The sequence below is a fragment of the Sciurus vulgaris genome, assembly GCF_902686455.1.
Source record: "Sciurus vulgaris genome assembly, chromosome: 7".
In the NCBI taxonomy this organism is placed as follows: domain Eukaryota; kingdom Metazoa; phylum Chordata; class Mammalia; order Rodentia; family Sciuridae; genus Sciurus; species Sciurus vulgaris.
Genome location: NC_136467.1, coordinates 42,244,595 through 42,262,740, shown reverse-complemented (window position 1 = coordinate 42,262,740; position 18,146 = coordinate 42,244,595). Strand labels below are relative to the sequence as shown.

Sequence of the window (18,146 nt, the reverse complement as noted above, 5' to 3'; positions counted from 1 at the left end):
GTACTTATGTAGCTCACAGTACTTATATGGAATATTTATACTTTATAAGTCTTTTGGATATATATTCTTCAATTTAGCCAAGATGGATAGTAGTCAGCAATACAGTTTTCATAGACTCTCAAAAGCAAAGTGAATTGGTGAAAAGATCATAAATACTGTAGTCAAAAAGGTTGAGCTTTGAATCCTGGCTTTGCCATTTACTATTTTATACCCTTGAGTAAGCTTAGGTTTTCAAAGGCTCAAATTGTGAGGATTAAATGAGGTGACATATGTAACTATCAAGTATAATACTTTGAACATAATAAGCACTCACAAATATTGCTTTCTTTCCAGACATTTTTGAATGCCAACAGAGAACAAATTCTTCTATTTATATACAGCATTTACTAACTGTCCTTAATTTTGTCCAGGTGCATGTTTCTCACTTTGCATTGTGCCTAGCTCTGTTAGTTAAAACACAGAATGCGATTTAACAAACAAAAAATAAAAACCCACCAATGAAACTCAGTCTAAAAAGAGACCATTAAATATCAATATTATATACTATGAGCTATTTTAGGAAATGGACACTTCATTATGAGGATTCCTGGAACAGAAACCTATTCATTCAAAGGAATAGGGAGGGATGCGATTTTACAGAAATAATAACTGGATACTTTAATATGAATAAACTTTATGCAAATAATGAAGAAATGGAGCAGTAAGGATTAAGTTTGAACAAAGAAAGAAGCCCTGAAAAGACAAAAGAATGGGAGAAAGATGCCTCTAAACAATTGGATATAGTTTCCTGTGGAGAGAAGAAGGTGAAGAAGTGTCTATCAAGAGATGAGGCTGCAGGCAAACCAGAAAGGCATTGGAAATCTTAAATCCAGACTTTATCCTAGGGACAAAGCAAAGCTTCAATACTCTAAATGTAAAGTGATCAGATGTATGTAGAATATGCGTTGTATGAAACAATGCTGTATACACTATGTAGGGTGAATTACAGAGTATGCAGGACCAGATAAAATTTATAATAGAAAAAAAACAGCAATTCATTTTTATAAATTCTAAATTATTTCTGCAATTTAATTATAAATTATGGCACTTAGACTCCATCAGTTTATTCCAGGATGTGGCATGGTAACTGATTGTCATAAATTCTTTTCAAGATAGTTTATGGGGGTTCTTAAAAAAAATGTCTGTAGTGGAAAAACAGCCTGTAAATGAGAAAAATTAACACAAAGGAAAAGAATCAGAAAACCATCTTTACTCTAACCGCTCAGATTTGTAATAATGTACCAGCTTGCAAAATACTTCTATTAAAGTTTCCTAAAGGAAAAAAGAGACCCAATCTATGCATAACTCCAGGGTAATAGTAGGAGAGGAAGTAAGCACTAATAAGGAAATAAGAAAACATAATTAGCCTGGGGTAATGTTTAAAAGCTTATACAAAGTTTTTTTTCTTGTTGTGCTGTACAGTAAGCACTGTGGTACATCTCTGCAGTCTTTTATATAAGCTAATCCAGAAAGTCAAAGGAATATACAAAACTGATTATTCTCCACAGAGAAAAAAATTCAATTTTCAACTATCTATATTAAATACTTAAAATAATTTTATATGAAAAATCCTGGTGATGGTAATCAAAATTCTATATGAGGATAAGTAGAATTTGCAAGAGAATTTTTCTTTTCCTTATGAGAATGAAAATGTCTCATTTCAGATTAAAGCACTTTTTAAAGAATATTGACCTAAGGGGTAGACAATGATCAAGACTATATTCTTTGTATTGCTTTAAAATTGTAAGAAGTATTTAAAAAGTTCAAAGTGCAGTATCTTAAGTTCAGAATTTGCATGACAACATTTTTTTTAAATTTACACTCAGTTTTAACTGGGATTTTAGAAATGGTTTGTGTATTGGTACTACCTGAAGGTTCTTGAGAGTTAAGACAACTTTAAGAATTATAGATGAAGCAAGAGCACATATTATATGTAAAAATTTACTTTTAGAAACTAAAGGATTGACATTTCCACTAAGAAACTACACTGAAGAATCAAGGGGCGGGGTAGACTTCAAGCAGACTAGGAGGACACCTGGCTCCTAGGTGTGTTGTCTGTGCGGATAAAGCCAGGTGGTGCACCTAATTTAGTCCTTTACTTTATAGTTCTCTGACCTAATTGTTACTGAGGTTCTTTGATAGCAAAAGTGGTGTTCCTATTTAAAGTATCAGGATGGGGCATGGAGGGTTTTTCTGGGGTAGTCTTCTTACTTTCAGTGTGATTCTCCACAAAATGCACAATTTTTAAAAAAAGAAAGAAAATGATAGCTGGGCGCCGTGCCATGTGCCTATAAGCTCAGTGGCTCCAGAGGCTGTGGCAAGAGATCATGAGCTCAAAGCCAGCTTCAGCAAAGTGAGGCACTAAGCAACTCAGTGAGACCCTGTCTCTAAATAAAATACAAAATAGGGCTGGGGATGTGGCTCAGTGGCCCAGTGCCTTGAGTTCGAACCCCAGTACCTCCCCACCTGCAAAAAAAAGAAAAAAAAAAAAGAAAGAAAGAAAGAAGATGGACATGGATGCCAAACTTGGCAAAGGAACAGTTTATTTTTAAGATAACTGAAAAACAGAATGTCTGCATGAAATAAAAGGAGGCATTATGTGTCATCTGCCCGTGTGTCTGTATGTGTCTGCGGTGTAGCCTGCACAAATAAGAGTGAATTTTTAACTTTGGAGGGAAAGTCACACAGTAATACATGTCCTTTATCATCACCTCCAAATTTCACTAATATCATTGGCACAGATTGCCCTTGTTCTGGGTTGAAATTCTCCAGTGTTGAATGACAATTCTCTCAACTAATATTTAATCACATGAGTAAAATGTTACATGGCAGAAGGTGGCACTCTATGGGAAACCAATGTAATGTTATTAACTTCCTTTGAGTATTTGTTGTTCTATTTAGAGAGATAGAAATTAGACCTGTTTACTGAAGGATGCAGGAGTGGGGCTAAAGTAGGTAAGAAAGGAAGGGCTAGAAAGGAATTTCTCATAATGAGATGAAATAGTTGTGGGAATAACTTAAAATTATTAAGTAAATGTAAGAAGTAAAATGTGTTGTGACCAGGTGAGATCATGAATTGCTAAAGTGTCTCTTGAAAATATGTAAAATGTGCAAACATGGTGGTTGCTATTTTAGGGTTGTATGTAGACCATCTTCTCTCTGATGCCCTCTTCATGCCCCTTGCACCCCATTCCCAGCGCCTAGCCTATTGTGGGCGCTCAATAAATATTAAACAATCAAAGTAAAAATATTGTCAGAAAGTTTTGAATCACAGAAATCAATAATATTGTTATCATTTAACATTTATTGAGGGTCAACAGCATGACTTAATCAACATGAGCAAATAAGTTACTTTATAATCATATTAAGCAAATAATTAATACAGTTGGCAGTAAGTCTTCAATTTTACTCCAGTAATTTTAAATATAAAATGTGTTTCTTTTTTGTAACTGACACACCAAGAAATATAGATATCATTATTCAAATGAATACGTTTCTCTCACGAAAAACATTACTCTTAGGTATCATTAACAGTACCTTGAAACTACGGGATAAATCTACAATAATTACACATCACAGAATCAAAAAGGACCAGTGCATGCACAAAAGAATGGAAGAATCTGATGAGGTGGATGTGGATGGTAACAAATACATAAAATACTTGGGTTTTGCCTGCTGCTGTGACAATTTAAAATACTATTACAATTATGTAGGGTACCATTGTTGACAGAGGGCAAAGTGAGAACACCTTCAGGTGGACACATACTAACTTGTTTATAGCAAAATTGAATCTCTTAATACAGTAATACACCTTGATACATTTATTATCCATACTTTCCAAGTTTATCCTTAATAAGATGATTAATAATTGTGTTCAAATTATTCATGATGGTTAATAGGCAATCAAATTCTATTTAATTTTTTAAAAACTATTTTGTCATGTTTGTACTTAACTGAGTTTTTAAAGAGATTTTTAATTGTTAAGAGGGTGGAAAATTATACTTAATACTTCTGTAATAATCTTTTCACTTAATTTAAGATAATGAAGTATCCATAAGCCTTTTAAATTTATAAAGTGTGATTTTTATTAGCATTTGCATCTTAGAATCTTATAAATGACTTTCTAAAATAGCCTCCTTCTAACAGCCTTCTTTATATTTTGAGGTAAGAAGCACAGCACATTATTTAAATTTTTTTGAATACTACTTTTACATTTGGGACAGGTATTAGAGATTCATTGGGCTTCCTAATTATAAAAATAAGAAAATGTAGGATAAGACCTAACTTTTCTGAATTGAGGCAAATACATTGACCTAATTAGATAATTTTTCAATCTTCCTATCTCATTTTAGTTTTTAAATAAATTCACAAGAGTTATAATTACTAAAATTAAATTTTGTCTATCTTTGTCAAAATGCCTACTGTTCACACATAATTTTAAGAACTACTACCATCTGCTAAATATCACAAAATTGGTATAGTTAACAAATAAATTACTTATTAATTTTTCCTCTACTGTTTCCACTGTAAAATTGGGTAAAGTCAGAATTTAATTGTTTACATTCCAATTTCTGAAACATTTGGACCTCTTTACTATTGAAATACTAATTTTGACTTCTGAAAATATTCCCTTAGTTACACAGTCTTTTAGGCACAGTTTGTTGCAATCTAGATCGTCTGATATTTTTTTCCATAATCTCTCTCTGTATTTGACAACTCCAACTCCATACTTTATCAAACTCTTTCTGTATGCAGTCACTGGTATGGGCTTTTGGACAGATTCTACAGGAAGACTCAAGTAATGTCAAGCACATGAGTGAATAAAAGAAGAAAAGAAAGAAAGGAAGAAAGGAAGAAAGGAAGAAAGAAAGAAAGAGAGAGAGAGAGAAGGAAGGAAGGAAGGAAGGAAGGAAGGAAGGAAGGAAGGAAGGAAGGAAGGAAGGAAGGAGGGAGGGAGGGAGGGAGGAGGGAGGGAGGAAGGAAGGGAGGAAGGGAGGAAAATTATTTGCCAATGAATGAATTCCTAATTTTTTTCACCTTTTTACTGTTGGACTCAAGTCACTTTGAAAGAAGGATATTAAAATGGGAATTCTACACCCCAATTCAGACCTTTGAGGTTAGTTGTCTTGTACAACCTCCTTTCAAATCTCATAATTCTTCTTTAGAAGGTCTGTTTGCCTCCCTCCCAGCTATGAATAAATAAATCTTACCAAATATTTTCTTCTGACAAAGAGAGTGAGAGAGAGAGACTAGAATAAGAAAGGAAAATGCAATTGAAGAGGGCAGATTGATTGTGAAAAGGAACACCAAGGAAGAAAGTGTACACCTAAATATAAGAAATTAAATATCAGTAAATGAGCAGTTTGCAATAATGAGTTATTGCATTAATGAATTGTACTCTTTCAAGATATAATATACAAATGTAAAAACATGAATGCTCATAGGATAGCATGTGCTTTAAATTTTTTTGTCTTTCATTCCTTGATTCTCCCTATAAGGATAGGGATTTTTACTATGGAAGCACAGTAAAGAAGTATTCTGATATGCCTTTGTAATTGTTTTCTAAACCAGGGAACAATTAAAGGTGTGTGTTTGTGTGTACACCTTCAAAGTATAGAAGTCTATAAAATATTTATTTTCTTTCTTTTTTTTTTTTTTTTTTTTGTACTGGGGGGATTGAACTCAGGGGCATTTGGCCACTGAGCCACATTCCCAGCCCTATTTTGTAATTTATTTGGAGACAGGGTCTCACTGAGTTGCTTAGCACTTTGCTTTTGCTGAGACTGGATTTGAACTCCTGATCCTCCTGCCTCAGCCTCCTGAGCTGCTGGAATTATAGGCAATGAGCCACCACCCCTGGCTATAAAGTATTTCTTTTTACTCCAAAATTCAAGATAGCCAACTTAAGATCTTCATGAGAAGAATAATGTAATATCACACAATTCTTCATGAACAACAGAAAAAAATGATTATTTTTGTATTTTTCAGAACTTTGACTAAATTTCTATCTTACAGGTTATAATGTCTCATTAGGTAAATGTTAACACAAAATCCATTCCTAATATGAATTTTCCATAATGTAAAGTTTAGCTTCATGTTTCCAAAGTAGAATTGTAATGCAGACTAAATCCAGATGTTCAATATACATCACAAAATGCATTAGATATCTTATGATGAGTACAAATATCATCGTGTTTTCCCTAATAAAGTCTATAAGTTCAACCTTAAATGAACACTTAATTGTATTTTGATGCGCTATGAACTGGTTTAACATTTTTATCCTTCTAACAATTACTAAAAACTACTTAAGAAAAATACACCAAGTCTTAAAAGTATGATCTTGTGAATGCTATGATGAAATTTCAAGAATGCAATTATTTCTAATTTATTCTCAAATAAACTCACTGCTTTATGAAACTCTGAAAATATCTATTTTCACAACTATTAGTCATAGATATATAATCCCCCAAATAGGCAACATATCAAAATACACCATTTCCTATTATTATCATAGCTGAAAAATATGTGGCCACTGCCATACAATACTTAAAACCGAAACTAATTACTATGTCAATATAAAAAGAGCCAGTGAAAGAAGTTCTTCTTTTTTTTACACAAGTCAAAGGCCTAAGCTTTGACTAAGATAAAAGAAATTTTTATTAAAAATTATAAAATAATATGTAAAAGAGTAAGTTCACATGTCATACAGCCATTTTCCATTTCTGGTCACTTGAGGAAACTAGAATCAATGTGAGAAGAAATAAACAAAAGGTGGTCAGATCAGTTATCTGTTAGGTACATTGTTCTCCATAAGGGTGTTTTATGTCCTAGTCAATTTTCTCTTAACACATGGTGGGTATAAATGCAATCTCTGAGTCCCATGAGCAATCACCACTACACCAGAGTGAAACAAAACTATGAAGTTTGATGTCTTAAAATTTCTCTCACCTGGACTGAAATTGATTTTATTAGAAAAAAAATCTAAAAGGTATTATAATTCATATTTAGGTATTTAAATTTTTCACATCCTCTGGACATCCTTTGTTTGAACTATACAATATCTTGTCAGATATGCAGGTTAGGTATAACGATCTTCAAGTTTTGAAGAAGAAATTTAGGACCAGAAACTTGGACAGGTGAACAGGCTGAAACTGGAATCTAGTGCTTCTACTTTAAATTTTGGAGACTAAAGTATGCACTTTTCTTTAAAAAAGAAGTTTGCAAAAATACGCCCTGTTATTCTAACATGTCAGGTGGTACCCAGAAGCCAAAATAAATTGAAAAAACTTTATCAAAGATATTCTAATGTTATTATATTTTGAAAAGCCTAAGGAAATAAGTCCTTTACCAATCTTTTTACTGAACTGAATCCTTAACCAGTTCACTTATCTGAAATGTGAGGAATGGAATGATTTTCTTGATAAAATACATCAAAAATTTTAAATTTCTGATGTTAAGAGACTAGGAACTTTATTGCATCTCAAATATAGGAGTAAGGATTATTTTGACTTTATCCTTGACAAAATTATTGCCAGTTCAAATTTTGTTTAATAAATAATAAACATAATAACATTATGTAAAAAGTAGAATAGTGGGGAGCAACAATTAAAAAATTGTTGACACACTTTGAACTTTAAGAGGGGTTGTAACATCACTGTAAATGTCTCAAGTCTGGTGTACTATAGAGTGTTTTTCTGAAGTATACAACTAATTATAATATAGCCACATTAAAAAAATTAAATGCAGAACTATTTAATGACATTTTGTAACTTTATAATTTCAGACCTTGGGAAAACCAATTGTCGAAGTCATCATATAAATTTGAATAGTTTTCTTTTGCTGTTGTTTTTCTCCTATATTTTAATTTTTACAATTATTTTCCAAAAATTGTAAATTATTATTATTTTTTTTTTTGGTAAACAGAATTAGGTCACCTTTATTCTTCAAACTATGATCAGTAATGTGGTGTTGCAATAAAAAAACCAAACACATACATCTACCAATTGCTCCAGTTCATTTCCTGATTCCCAACAATCTTGAGTGTTTCTGCTGATGTAATTAAGCAGACTGTGGAGTTTCCCTGTTCTGAATTTATACTCAAAGTTTCATTCACAAAAGAAAGACAAATCCAGCTCACCACCTCACATTATGCCTGGCACAAAAAAAAAAAAAAAAGAAAAAAAGAAAAAGAAAAAAAACATGCAAGGACAGTGATATGGAGCACAGATTTAAAGGTTATTGTCTTCCGCCTGTATGAATCCAGGGCTCTCCTCCACATGTTGTTGTCTTTCTAAAGAAGATAATGTCAACCTCCTTCATTTTTTTTTACCTTGCTCCACTGTCTTGGTTGTTTTTTCTTCCTTCTTTCCAGGTACAGCTGCAATATAAAGATAACGTTTAAATAAGAGTTCCAGTCAAAATGCTGCTTCTGCTTAAAACAGCATTTCAGAACTCATTCAGTACCAAATATTTCTTCTAAACAAAGTATTTTTAATCCTTTTTAAACATTTCTCATCTCTTCATAATGCAATAAAAACCTATGGTAAATCTAATCCTAAAGAATTACAGAAAAAGCAATAATCCCTTCCTATCTTCTCACTAGTTTTTCCACACTCTTTTCTACTTTATTCCTTTATACTCTGCTTTGATAAGCAAGCTCCATAAAGAATTCCACTTGACAGGACTATGATTAATGGACTTACATTCCAGGTTATTGCTGGAGTCACTTAGTGTCTTGCAAATGTCAACTAGATGCTCCTTTAAATTTAATCTTAATGTGGCTTAATCAACTGAAAGGAAATGTAGTCATGCTTGAGATTCATCCAAATATTAAATGAACCCATCCCAAATCACTAGTAACCAAAACAGAAATAATGGAATCATTTAAGTGCTATGTCCATGGAATTATGCTTTCTCTAGGATTTATTGCTCTTACTCGAAGATTCACTGTTTGTCTCTTCAGACATCAAAACAGTATAAATTACTTGCACAAAATCAGTGCACTTCCTTGAAATAATTGATTCAAGTAAGAATGTTCAGAGGATACTAGCAACCATTTCATGAAGAATCGAAGGGAAACTGAATATTGCATCACATCCAAGTATCAACCCACAGAGAGTTACAAAGGGGGAAATTCAATTTTAAAATAAATAAATGTGACTGTCACCAGCTTAACCCACTGATGATACTTCCAGAGATCCTGCACTTCTGCATGAGATTCCCTGTGGCGTACACAAGAGCGCCTGCTCAGTGTTCTTGACAAAGCGCATCTAACTGGAATTCTGTTAGCTCAATCAAATACAGAATGTAAACAATATTCTGAATAAACAATCAATTAATCAAAAATGTCTACAAGATCACTATCCCTGATCTTTTCTTAGAGTCGGTGTTGTAGGAAGAAAAGAAGGAAAAAAGAGGAAAGAGGGGGAAAGGAAGGAAAGTAGGAAGGAAAAAAAGAAGGAAGGAAGAACATGAAGAATAGAAAGATGTGGGCAATTTCACTTTTGAATATACCTGTTTCAAAAAACAAAAACAGATACACTAAAAATTTGAATATGTGCTGATTAGAAAAATATAAACTATATTTCAAGGAGAGAAACCCATTTTGTTATCTGGGACATGATCCCAAAATACAGCAAACTATATGACTTTGAAGAGATGAAAGTGTTAAATTAAAAAGCAAATAAATATTTATGAGCCTTACAAAACCTACCTGTAGAGAAACCTTATCTAAAGGAAGTCATTACAGGGTAAATGCCAATGAATGCCTTGCTTTGCATTTAGCTGTTTTTGTTAAATCAAAGTCAATGTTGGGCTAGGACAGTGGGAGGGGGACAGAAACTTGGTTGGCTTCAGTCTTGATGTAGATGGTGACAGCACTCCTAAGATAGTCCTAGGAGTAAGAATTCCAGGAAATGAGTTAGAACCAGAAAAGAATCCTGTGGTGCGGATTTGAATTACCAAAGTCCCTGAAGAGCAACCACAATTCTGGTTTCTCTATGGGACTGTGTGTCCTGGAAGAAGGACCAAGGCTTGACATTGCAGTTTTGTCACTGAATTGCTACGTAAATGAATGCACATTATTTAACCTTGAGCTTTAATCTTTAAGTGAAAAGTACATTTAATGCTTTGGGGCTGTTTTGAAATACAGGTGAAAGCAATTTTAAGAAATCCGCTGTGGCAAGCACAAATCAGTAACTAGAAGTTTCTTATTTCATTTACCTCTGCCTTCAACACAATCATCCCTCTTTTACAGGCAAACTCCTATTCATTTTCCCAATCAAACTTTAGAGATGGGCCACATTTTTAAGCAAATTAAATTTGGAAAATAAGCAAAGAAAACTAGAGAAAAAATCAATTAAAACTGGAAAGAGATGAGTTAGACCCAGCTGAAAAGCACATAGGAAAATAGTAATACTGATGGGAAGAAATACCAAGAGAGAGACAAATATGGGAAATACACAGGAAGTTAACAAAGAGAAACAAAAGAATTAGTTTTAACATAAAGTTAATTGGATTTTTTAAAATAAAAGAATGGATACAAGGAGGAAAAAGCAATATTTGAAGAGAAAATAGTTAGACATCTCTAGAATTTCAGACACTTATAAGATTCTGGAAGCATAGGAAATCCTAAGTATGGAATGAATGGAATAATTCAGATCTTTCCCTCAGACTGTTTTGAAAAAATAAATGAAACAACTTTTTTTTTAAAAAAAGGCACAATCTCTCATATTGTCAATTTGAAAATTTTTAGTCTTTCTAGTAAAGTGTGTAGTAGTATCAAATTGTCGTTTAAACTTGAATTTTCCTGCTACCTCATGATGCTATTGGCTTTTCATATGCTTATTCTAGATCTATCAATTTTACAACTTGTTCTTTTCATAAAGAATTGAATTTAAGGTTTGGGTTGCTTTCCCTCTTGCACTCTTTGATTTCTATTTCATTAGTTTCTGATGTTTGTGTTTTGATTTCTCTTTCATCTATTTTTGGAGGGTTGACTTTTATATTTAAGAAAAATTCTTGACTTCTTAGATACTCGATTTCACTGGGGTTTTATTTTTGCTTTTGTTTTTTGGTGGCTGTTATTTTCTCTTGTTTTTGTACTGAGGATTAAACTCACAGTCTCATGCATACTAGGGACATACTCTATTACTGAGCTATACCCTCAGTCCGTCTTTCTTTCATTTTTAATGAAAAATTTTTAAAGGAGTATAAATTTCCTCTCTACTGTTTAGCTATATTTCAAGTTTTAATGTCAGGTTTTCATCACCTATTAGTTCATCATATTTCCAAGATTTCACCGTTATTTTATTTTATTTTTTTTTGATCCATGGGATACTTAGAAATGTGCTACTTGCATTTATTATAACACTTAGCATTGTTCCTGACATAGGAAACACTCAATATGGATTTGTTTGATGAAAAAGTATATTAGTTGAAAAAAAGGAGATGCCTTGATACATATTCTGAGTGGAGAGAAAAAAAGGGCTGTTTTGGTGTGAGTGGTTTTCTCTGAAGAGGAACAATTTTGAACTAGCCAACAGATGTGAGGAAGGACACAGACCCAGGCAAGCCTAGATGTTCCTCAAGAAAAGTGAACATAGATATCAAAGGTTCCACATAGGAGGTGGGGATAGTTTAAAAGCAGAGGCTGGACCCTGCAGAAAGCCTGGATGCAAAAATTAGAATTGGACTTTGTTATGCATGCTGTAAGAGCAAGGTAGATGTGTGGTATATTAGTGTCTTCTATGAATGTTCCCCTTCAAATCAGTGCAGAAATAAAGTGCTGATAATTCATAACTGTAATAGAGTTGCATGGGTATGCATTCTTATTTAAATTCTCTTATTCAAAAGACTCATTATAAATGTTGTATAGAAAAATACATATACACGCATATATATTCAATTATTTTATTTTAATCCTTTGAAGACTCAGAAGAGAGCTGAAAGTTACTTAACCATAAAGACCAAATTTTCATTTCAGTGATGGATTAATAATTCCTACCACTCCTATTAAATATAGAGACTACTTTCCTAAAGCACTATTTTTTGTTACTGAGAAAAGGTCACTGAAAATGCTGATTATCTGTACAGAAAAGATGACATTTTGCATTAAATGTTGATCCTTTCATTTCTGGTTCTAATGTAAAATTCATGAAGCCTAATTCTATGGAGAATAAACAGCTCATCTAAGTGAGTGAATTTTCTAACAACCTGGAATCAAAAGAAGATCTTAATTTCTCTTTCTATACTACAGGGTACCTGAAGCCCCCATTCGTGTTGAGAGAAGAAATGTATATATTTTTTGGTCCACATTTGAAGTGTTTATTGTAGGTAGGAAAGAATGGAAGGAAGGAAGGAAGGAAGGAAGGAAGGAAGGAAGGAAGGAAGGGAGGGAGGGAGAGAGAGAGGGAGGAGAAGAGAGAGAAGGAGAGAGGGAAGGTAGGTTCATGTTGCACTACTTCAGAGATCACAACTAATGTAAAGAAAGAAAAGTACCACAACTTCTGTCCTTAAACTATGATATTTGGATTAGGGCTAGGCCTGACCTAAACAGGGTGGTGAAAAAGTTGGTTTTCTGTTAAGTGCAGGATTTTGTTTTTTTTGTTGTTGTTGTTCTTTTTCCTTATCCTTTCCTGAATTTTCTATAGGAACGCAAATCTCTCATATGCTCATTAAGTCCTATGCTCTTTAGCTTGGAGTGGGGGCTTGTACCTGAGACAGTAAAGCTCATCAGGAGGTGGAGCATGTTAACATCATGGTAAGGGAGTAAGTACTGGTAAGGAAGTACTGTGAGCTTGAAATGTCCTCATGTGACACTTACATGTTCCTTCCCAGAAGTAGACCTAAAGCTTTAGTGTAAGGAGCTACTATTTCTAAGAAAGAATGGTACTTATCAATGGTTTGTTCAGATTTTAAAGGTAATATTTAGAAATGTCAATGATAGAAACAATGGAATAAATTATTAATAATTATAAAAGAAAGGTTTTGCATGAGTTCTTTCCCTAGAAGGGAGGTTTTTTTTTTTTTTTCATCAATTCTCAGGTGATGAGAACTACTAAATGTATTCATAAGGCCATCTTTCCTATTACCAACTTTCTGAATCTTACATCTTGTATGTTTGAAAATATGGGCAAATATGAGTATTATCATAACATACAAAACAGGGCATGTCTTAAAGATAAATTTGAAAAAGAATATAGAAAACAGATCTTGGGAGATTCTATTTGTCATTTTAATAAACTTGAACCTTATAAGAAACGGGAGAGAAGAAATTCTTAAACAAAGAGGGGTGTATTAAGTATTATATCTTGGACAATTTACTATGGCTTTTGGGATCTTGAGGGCAGCAATGAGGTCATTATAACTGCAAAGGTGGAAGATAATGAAAACTGAACTTGTGATGTAGTCGTGGTTATAAATACTAGAAGATATATTCAAGAAATATTTAGGGGATAAATATTTATCCCAGAATCAACAGAAGTCTAAGATTCTTTGAATAAACAGGTGGTGGGAAGAAAGAGAAAAATCAAAGATCATATGCAGATTTCTAGTGAGTTGGAGGATGGAAAACAGAAACCAACTCGGGAAAAGAGATTGAGGAGTTTACATTAAGACAGGTTGAATTTGAAGGTGTTTATTGGGAAGTTGAGCATGTAAGCCTGATATTCATCTGGAAGTTCTGAAATGGTAACAGAACTGGGATCTTCAAGATAAAGGGTACAGTCTTAATTGTGACAGCATATATATTTATCACAAGAAGAGGGTAAAGAATAATCTCAGTCATAATGGAACCTGGGGGACACCAACAAAAATGGAAATCAAATTAAATAAATACAAAGAAGTCACAAACAAAGGTCAGAAAGTATGAAGAGATCTAGAACACCATGTTGTCATATTAACCCAACATCAGAAAGAAAATGTGGTAAAAGCCATGGAAAAATAGCTACATGAGGACAGGAATGGTCCCAACATTCAGCAAGGAAAATGTCATCAGCATTAGCCAGAGTATCAGGGGTGTGGGAGGGACAGGTGCCTCATCTCCAGACTTGACTCTTCCTCATAAACATCCTGCAAATTCTCACCACCTTGCCTTGCTCTGCTACCAAAGTCCAAGACATCTTTACAACTCCTTGTCACCCTATCATTATATAAGGTTTATGTATATCACTCTGTCACTTTTGATATTCCCCAGGTCAGACTAATGTTTTAAACTCCTATGTTGATTTTTTTTGAATTTATCTTTCTACTCTGAGCTCTCATCCTTGAGAAACAGTTATATAGAAAACTTCCAAATGACAGTAAAAATCAAAGCCAATTTAATGGCTCAATATTTATCTTTTCTCAATATATTCAATTGTTCAAGAAAAATATTAGCACATATTTTCCTTGATTTTTGCACCTAGTATATGAACCACAAATATATATGGAATAAAAGTGAAAATGAATAGGAACCTGCAAAATGTCAGATAAATATGATAACATATTGATATTAAATACTAAGTATTTCCAAAAAAAGCCTAAGATTTTAAATAGGTTAATGATGGAAAAATTTATACAAATTGTTTAAAATTTTTAAACAACTGCAAAATCAGTAATCACCACTTATTGCTGCACAGTTCTTAGTTCAAGCTTTAACTAAAAAGAATAATTTTCCAATGTCTTAGTAACAAAAACAACCCCCAAATCACTTTCTTATTCTAATTACTTATAAAAACTGAAAGATGGATATGCTATAAGGCATGTTAAGTGTTGTGGAGTTTGGAACTGGATACTAAGTCCATGATGTAAACAATACAAATTTTCACATGTAGCTCATAGTGAGGATGCAGGGAATGTACGTACTAGCTGACAAACTAGGAAAGTTTCCTTTTCCTCTTGCTTGTAATTTGTCAAATTGGCAAAGCCCAACCTGAGTTTCAAAATGTTTATGATAAAAAACATTTGTTTCTGTTCATGTTCATGTGAATAACCATATTCACATATTCACATAATCCAATGTGAATAACCATATTCAAATTTAGAATTGAGGTATGATATCTAAGCTTAACTAGAGGAAAGATAATGATTTCCAATGATTTATGTTTATAAACAGATTATTTCTTCCCTCTAAACCTAGCCAGCAGGTCTTCTTAACTCCAACCAAAATATTTGGCCATACTCCAAACTCAGGGACCATTCTCTGTCAAAGACCTTGGTGATTTTAGTAATCGATTGTTCAATTTCAATTCTGTCTCTCAATTCACTCCACTTTGACATGATTGAATTTCAAACAATGTGTGCTTGTATTTATATCTAAATACTCAGACTGAAATTTATTCACTCCGTATAGGAGCAGCTACCAGTAGTTCAATCTTTGCTTTTTAACTCTGTCTCTAAATCATTTTCCACAATCAGGGATTTCCTAAGTCTCAATATCTGAAATCTAATTCCAACAGAAAACCATTTACTGTTGATTGTACCTTCATTAGTCTGACCCTTGTTTATAAATTTTGAAATGTGGCCTCATTTTTGTTCTCACTCTCAGCATATATCAATGCCATGGCCCTATATCCACTTACTAGGCCCATGTACCCTTCTACCCACGCCCAGTTTAATGACTTTTTATGACTCTGTATTATGACCCTTTACCTTTCCATAACACCATGGCATCATTATCCATTCCAAAGCAACAGCTTTTACTCACATTCTACTTAATTGATCACGGTCAATTTCAGAATATAAAACCACAAAAGAAGATATATTAATACAGATTTCTAATAAACTCATGACTCTACACTTAGAGTAAAATGATGTCAATGAATCATGAACTGTGATCATTTACATCGAAACTGACATCATACATACTAGGTTACTAGGAAAATAAATAACTATAAAACAGGCCTTATTCCTGCCTACCTTATAGTCAGAATAAGAGTTGTCTGATAAAAAAGGCATTCATTGATTTCAATAGCTCAATTGCTTATAATTATTACCTCACAATACAGTTAATATTTACCTTCAAAATGCTTTATTTAATTTTTGTTGCCTTCTCTTAGACAAACATGTATTTTTATATTCATTAATATTTAAATATATTAATAATCATAATACATGAATGTTTAAATGCATAAGTGTATTTAAACATTAATGAATACATAAATTTATAGTATATACTAATATTCATATAATGATTTATATTCAGATATGCAATTTGGGTTTGAGCATGCAGATATGTGTCATATATATTTTATATATTTCTATAATTCTGATTCATGGTCTCTTTTTTTTTTTTTTTTCTCTTTTTTTCTTTTTGCTGTACTAGGGATTAAACTGAGGTGTACCCTACCACTGAGATAAATCCTCAATCCTTATTTTTGTTTTGGTACTGGGGATTGAACCCATGGGTGCTTAACCACTGAGCAACATCCCCAGCTCTTTATTTGCTTTTTATTTTGAAACAGGGTCTCACTAATTTGCTTAGGACCTTACTAAGTTGCTGAGACTGGCTTTGAACTTGGAATCCTCATGCCTCAGCCTCCCAAGTCACAGGGATTACAAGCCTCTGCCACCATGCCCAACCAGTCCCAACCCTTTTTAAATTTTTATTTTGAAATATGGTTTTGATAGTTTGCTAAAGGTGGCTTTGAATTTGCAATCCTCCTTATTCAGCCTCCCAATTTGCTGGGATTACAGGAGTGTGCCATCATACCTGGCTTGTACTCTTTATATAGCCTATACAATACAATACAGTTTTAGGAAAACATATTATGCCATTTTGGTGAAATACGTGTGTAAGTTTGTATGGGTTGTGGGGGCAGAAAGAGAGAGAGGAGAGTACATATTGAGGATAGACTGATTTAAATTTTCTTTTGAGATAAATTTTAAAGACATTGTATACATTATTGTTTTCACTCCAAACATCCAAATGTATTTCTTAAAGCAAAATAGCTTCAAGTCAGCATCTCATGAACTACATTTACTAGTTTCATATTATTATTGTACATATTGAACATTTTTCATGTGAGTTTGTTAGCCAAAGTTTCATTTGCTCAGGCCCTAATCTCCTAAGGCAGTATATTTAATCTGAATGATCCATAAAGATGACTGGAATTATACTGATTTTATGCAGTTTCATTTCTACAAATTTCCAAAAGATAACTTACAATTCGACTATATTTAGGAGCATTAATTTATGACTGAAAGGGAAATGGTGTTAGCATTAGAACAATTAAAAACAAAGCCTTGCTAACATAGATACTACAAATCCGTGCAAAGTGAGTTTCTACATTAATAAAACAGTAAAATCAATAGAATTCTTCAATAAGCACAATACCATACACTATTAGAAACTGTGGCATAAATAAGTCACAGTCATGACATCTTTTTGTTTAGCTACATTTACCTTTCTTAGTCAAAGCAGCACCAACCTCTTCTTTGCCTCGTTCAGTTTCTGAAAATTCAGATATTAAAGTAGTGAGAGAAATGGATATTGGAGATGCCAGATCAATACTACATAGTATTGTAAGTCAGATAAGAACACAACAAACCAAATATATGGCACCTGAGAGCAAAGCAAGCTGCAAAAAGGACAAATTCCTAAGTGTTAGTATGTTCTGTTTTTCAACATATTGAGATTCTTAAAGAATACTACACAAATTCCCTTCCAATGTACAATTCTGTGGTATTAAGTAATTATTCTTATATAATAAGTAGTGACCATAATAAATGTGGCATGTTACCCAAAATACAATGGAATACTAAAGTATTAGTTTACAGTTAAATTTATGTGATATATAGATTTTTAAGGATGAGCACTTGAAAAATCTTCTTTGTTGAAATGGTCAATATGATGTGACATTTTACATTCTAAAAGATTAGCCATAATATTACAGAAAATTTCATTTGAATGTTGCCTCAAAAAAGAAAGAGAGAGAAAGTTAATTTAAAAGGCCAAAAATGTGTTTTTTTTTTTTTTTTTTTTTTTTTTTTTTTTTTTTTTTTTGGATTTCTCTGAATATCTTGTGTGGAAGATAAGAGCTGCCCTGAAGATATGATCTGAAATGTTGATTCATATCAAAGTTAGTTAAAGGTGACATTTCTATAGTTCACATGAAAAAATAAAATTA

The 18,146-nt window shown here is 32.8% G+C and overlaps 1 protein-coding gene across 1 annotated transcript in view; it reads right to left on the bottom strand.

Moving 5' to 3' along the window:
- The window catches only part of TRDN (triadin), a 441,243-nt gene that overhangs the window by 178,385 nt on the left and 244,712 nt on the right, over positions 1-18,146 (bottom strand). The window contains 2 exon segments of the mRNA XM_079147356.1: positions 8,369-8,416; positions 17,423-17,470. Coding sequence (XP_079003482.1) covers positions 8,369-8,416; positions 17,423-17,470 — 96 coding nt within the window.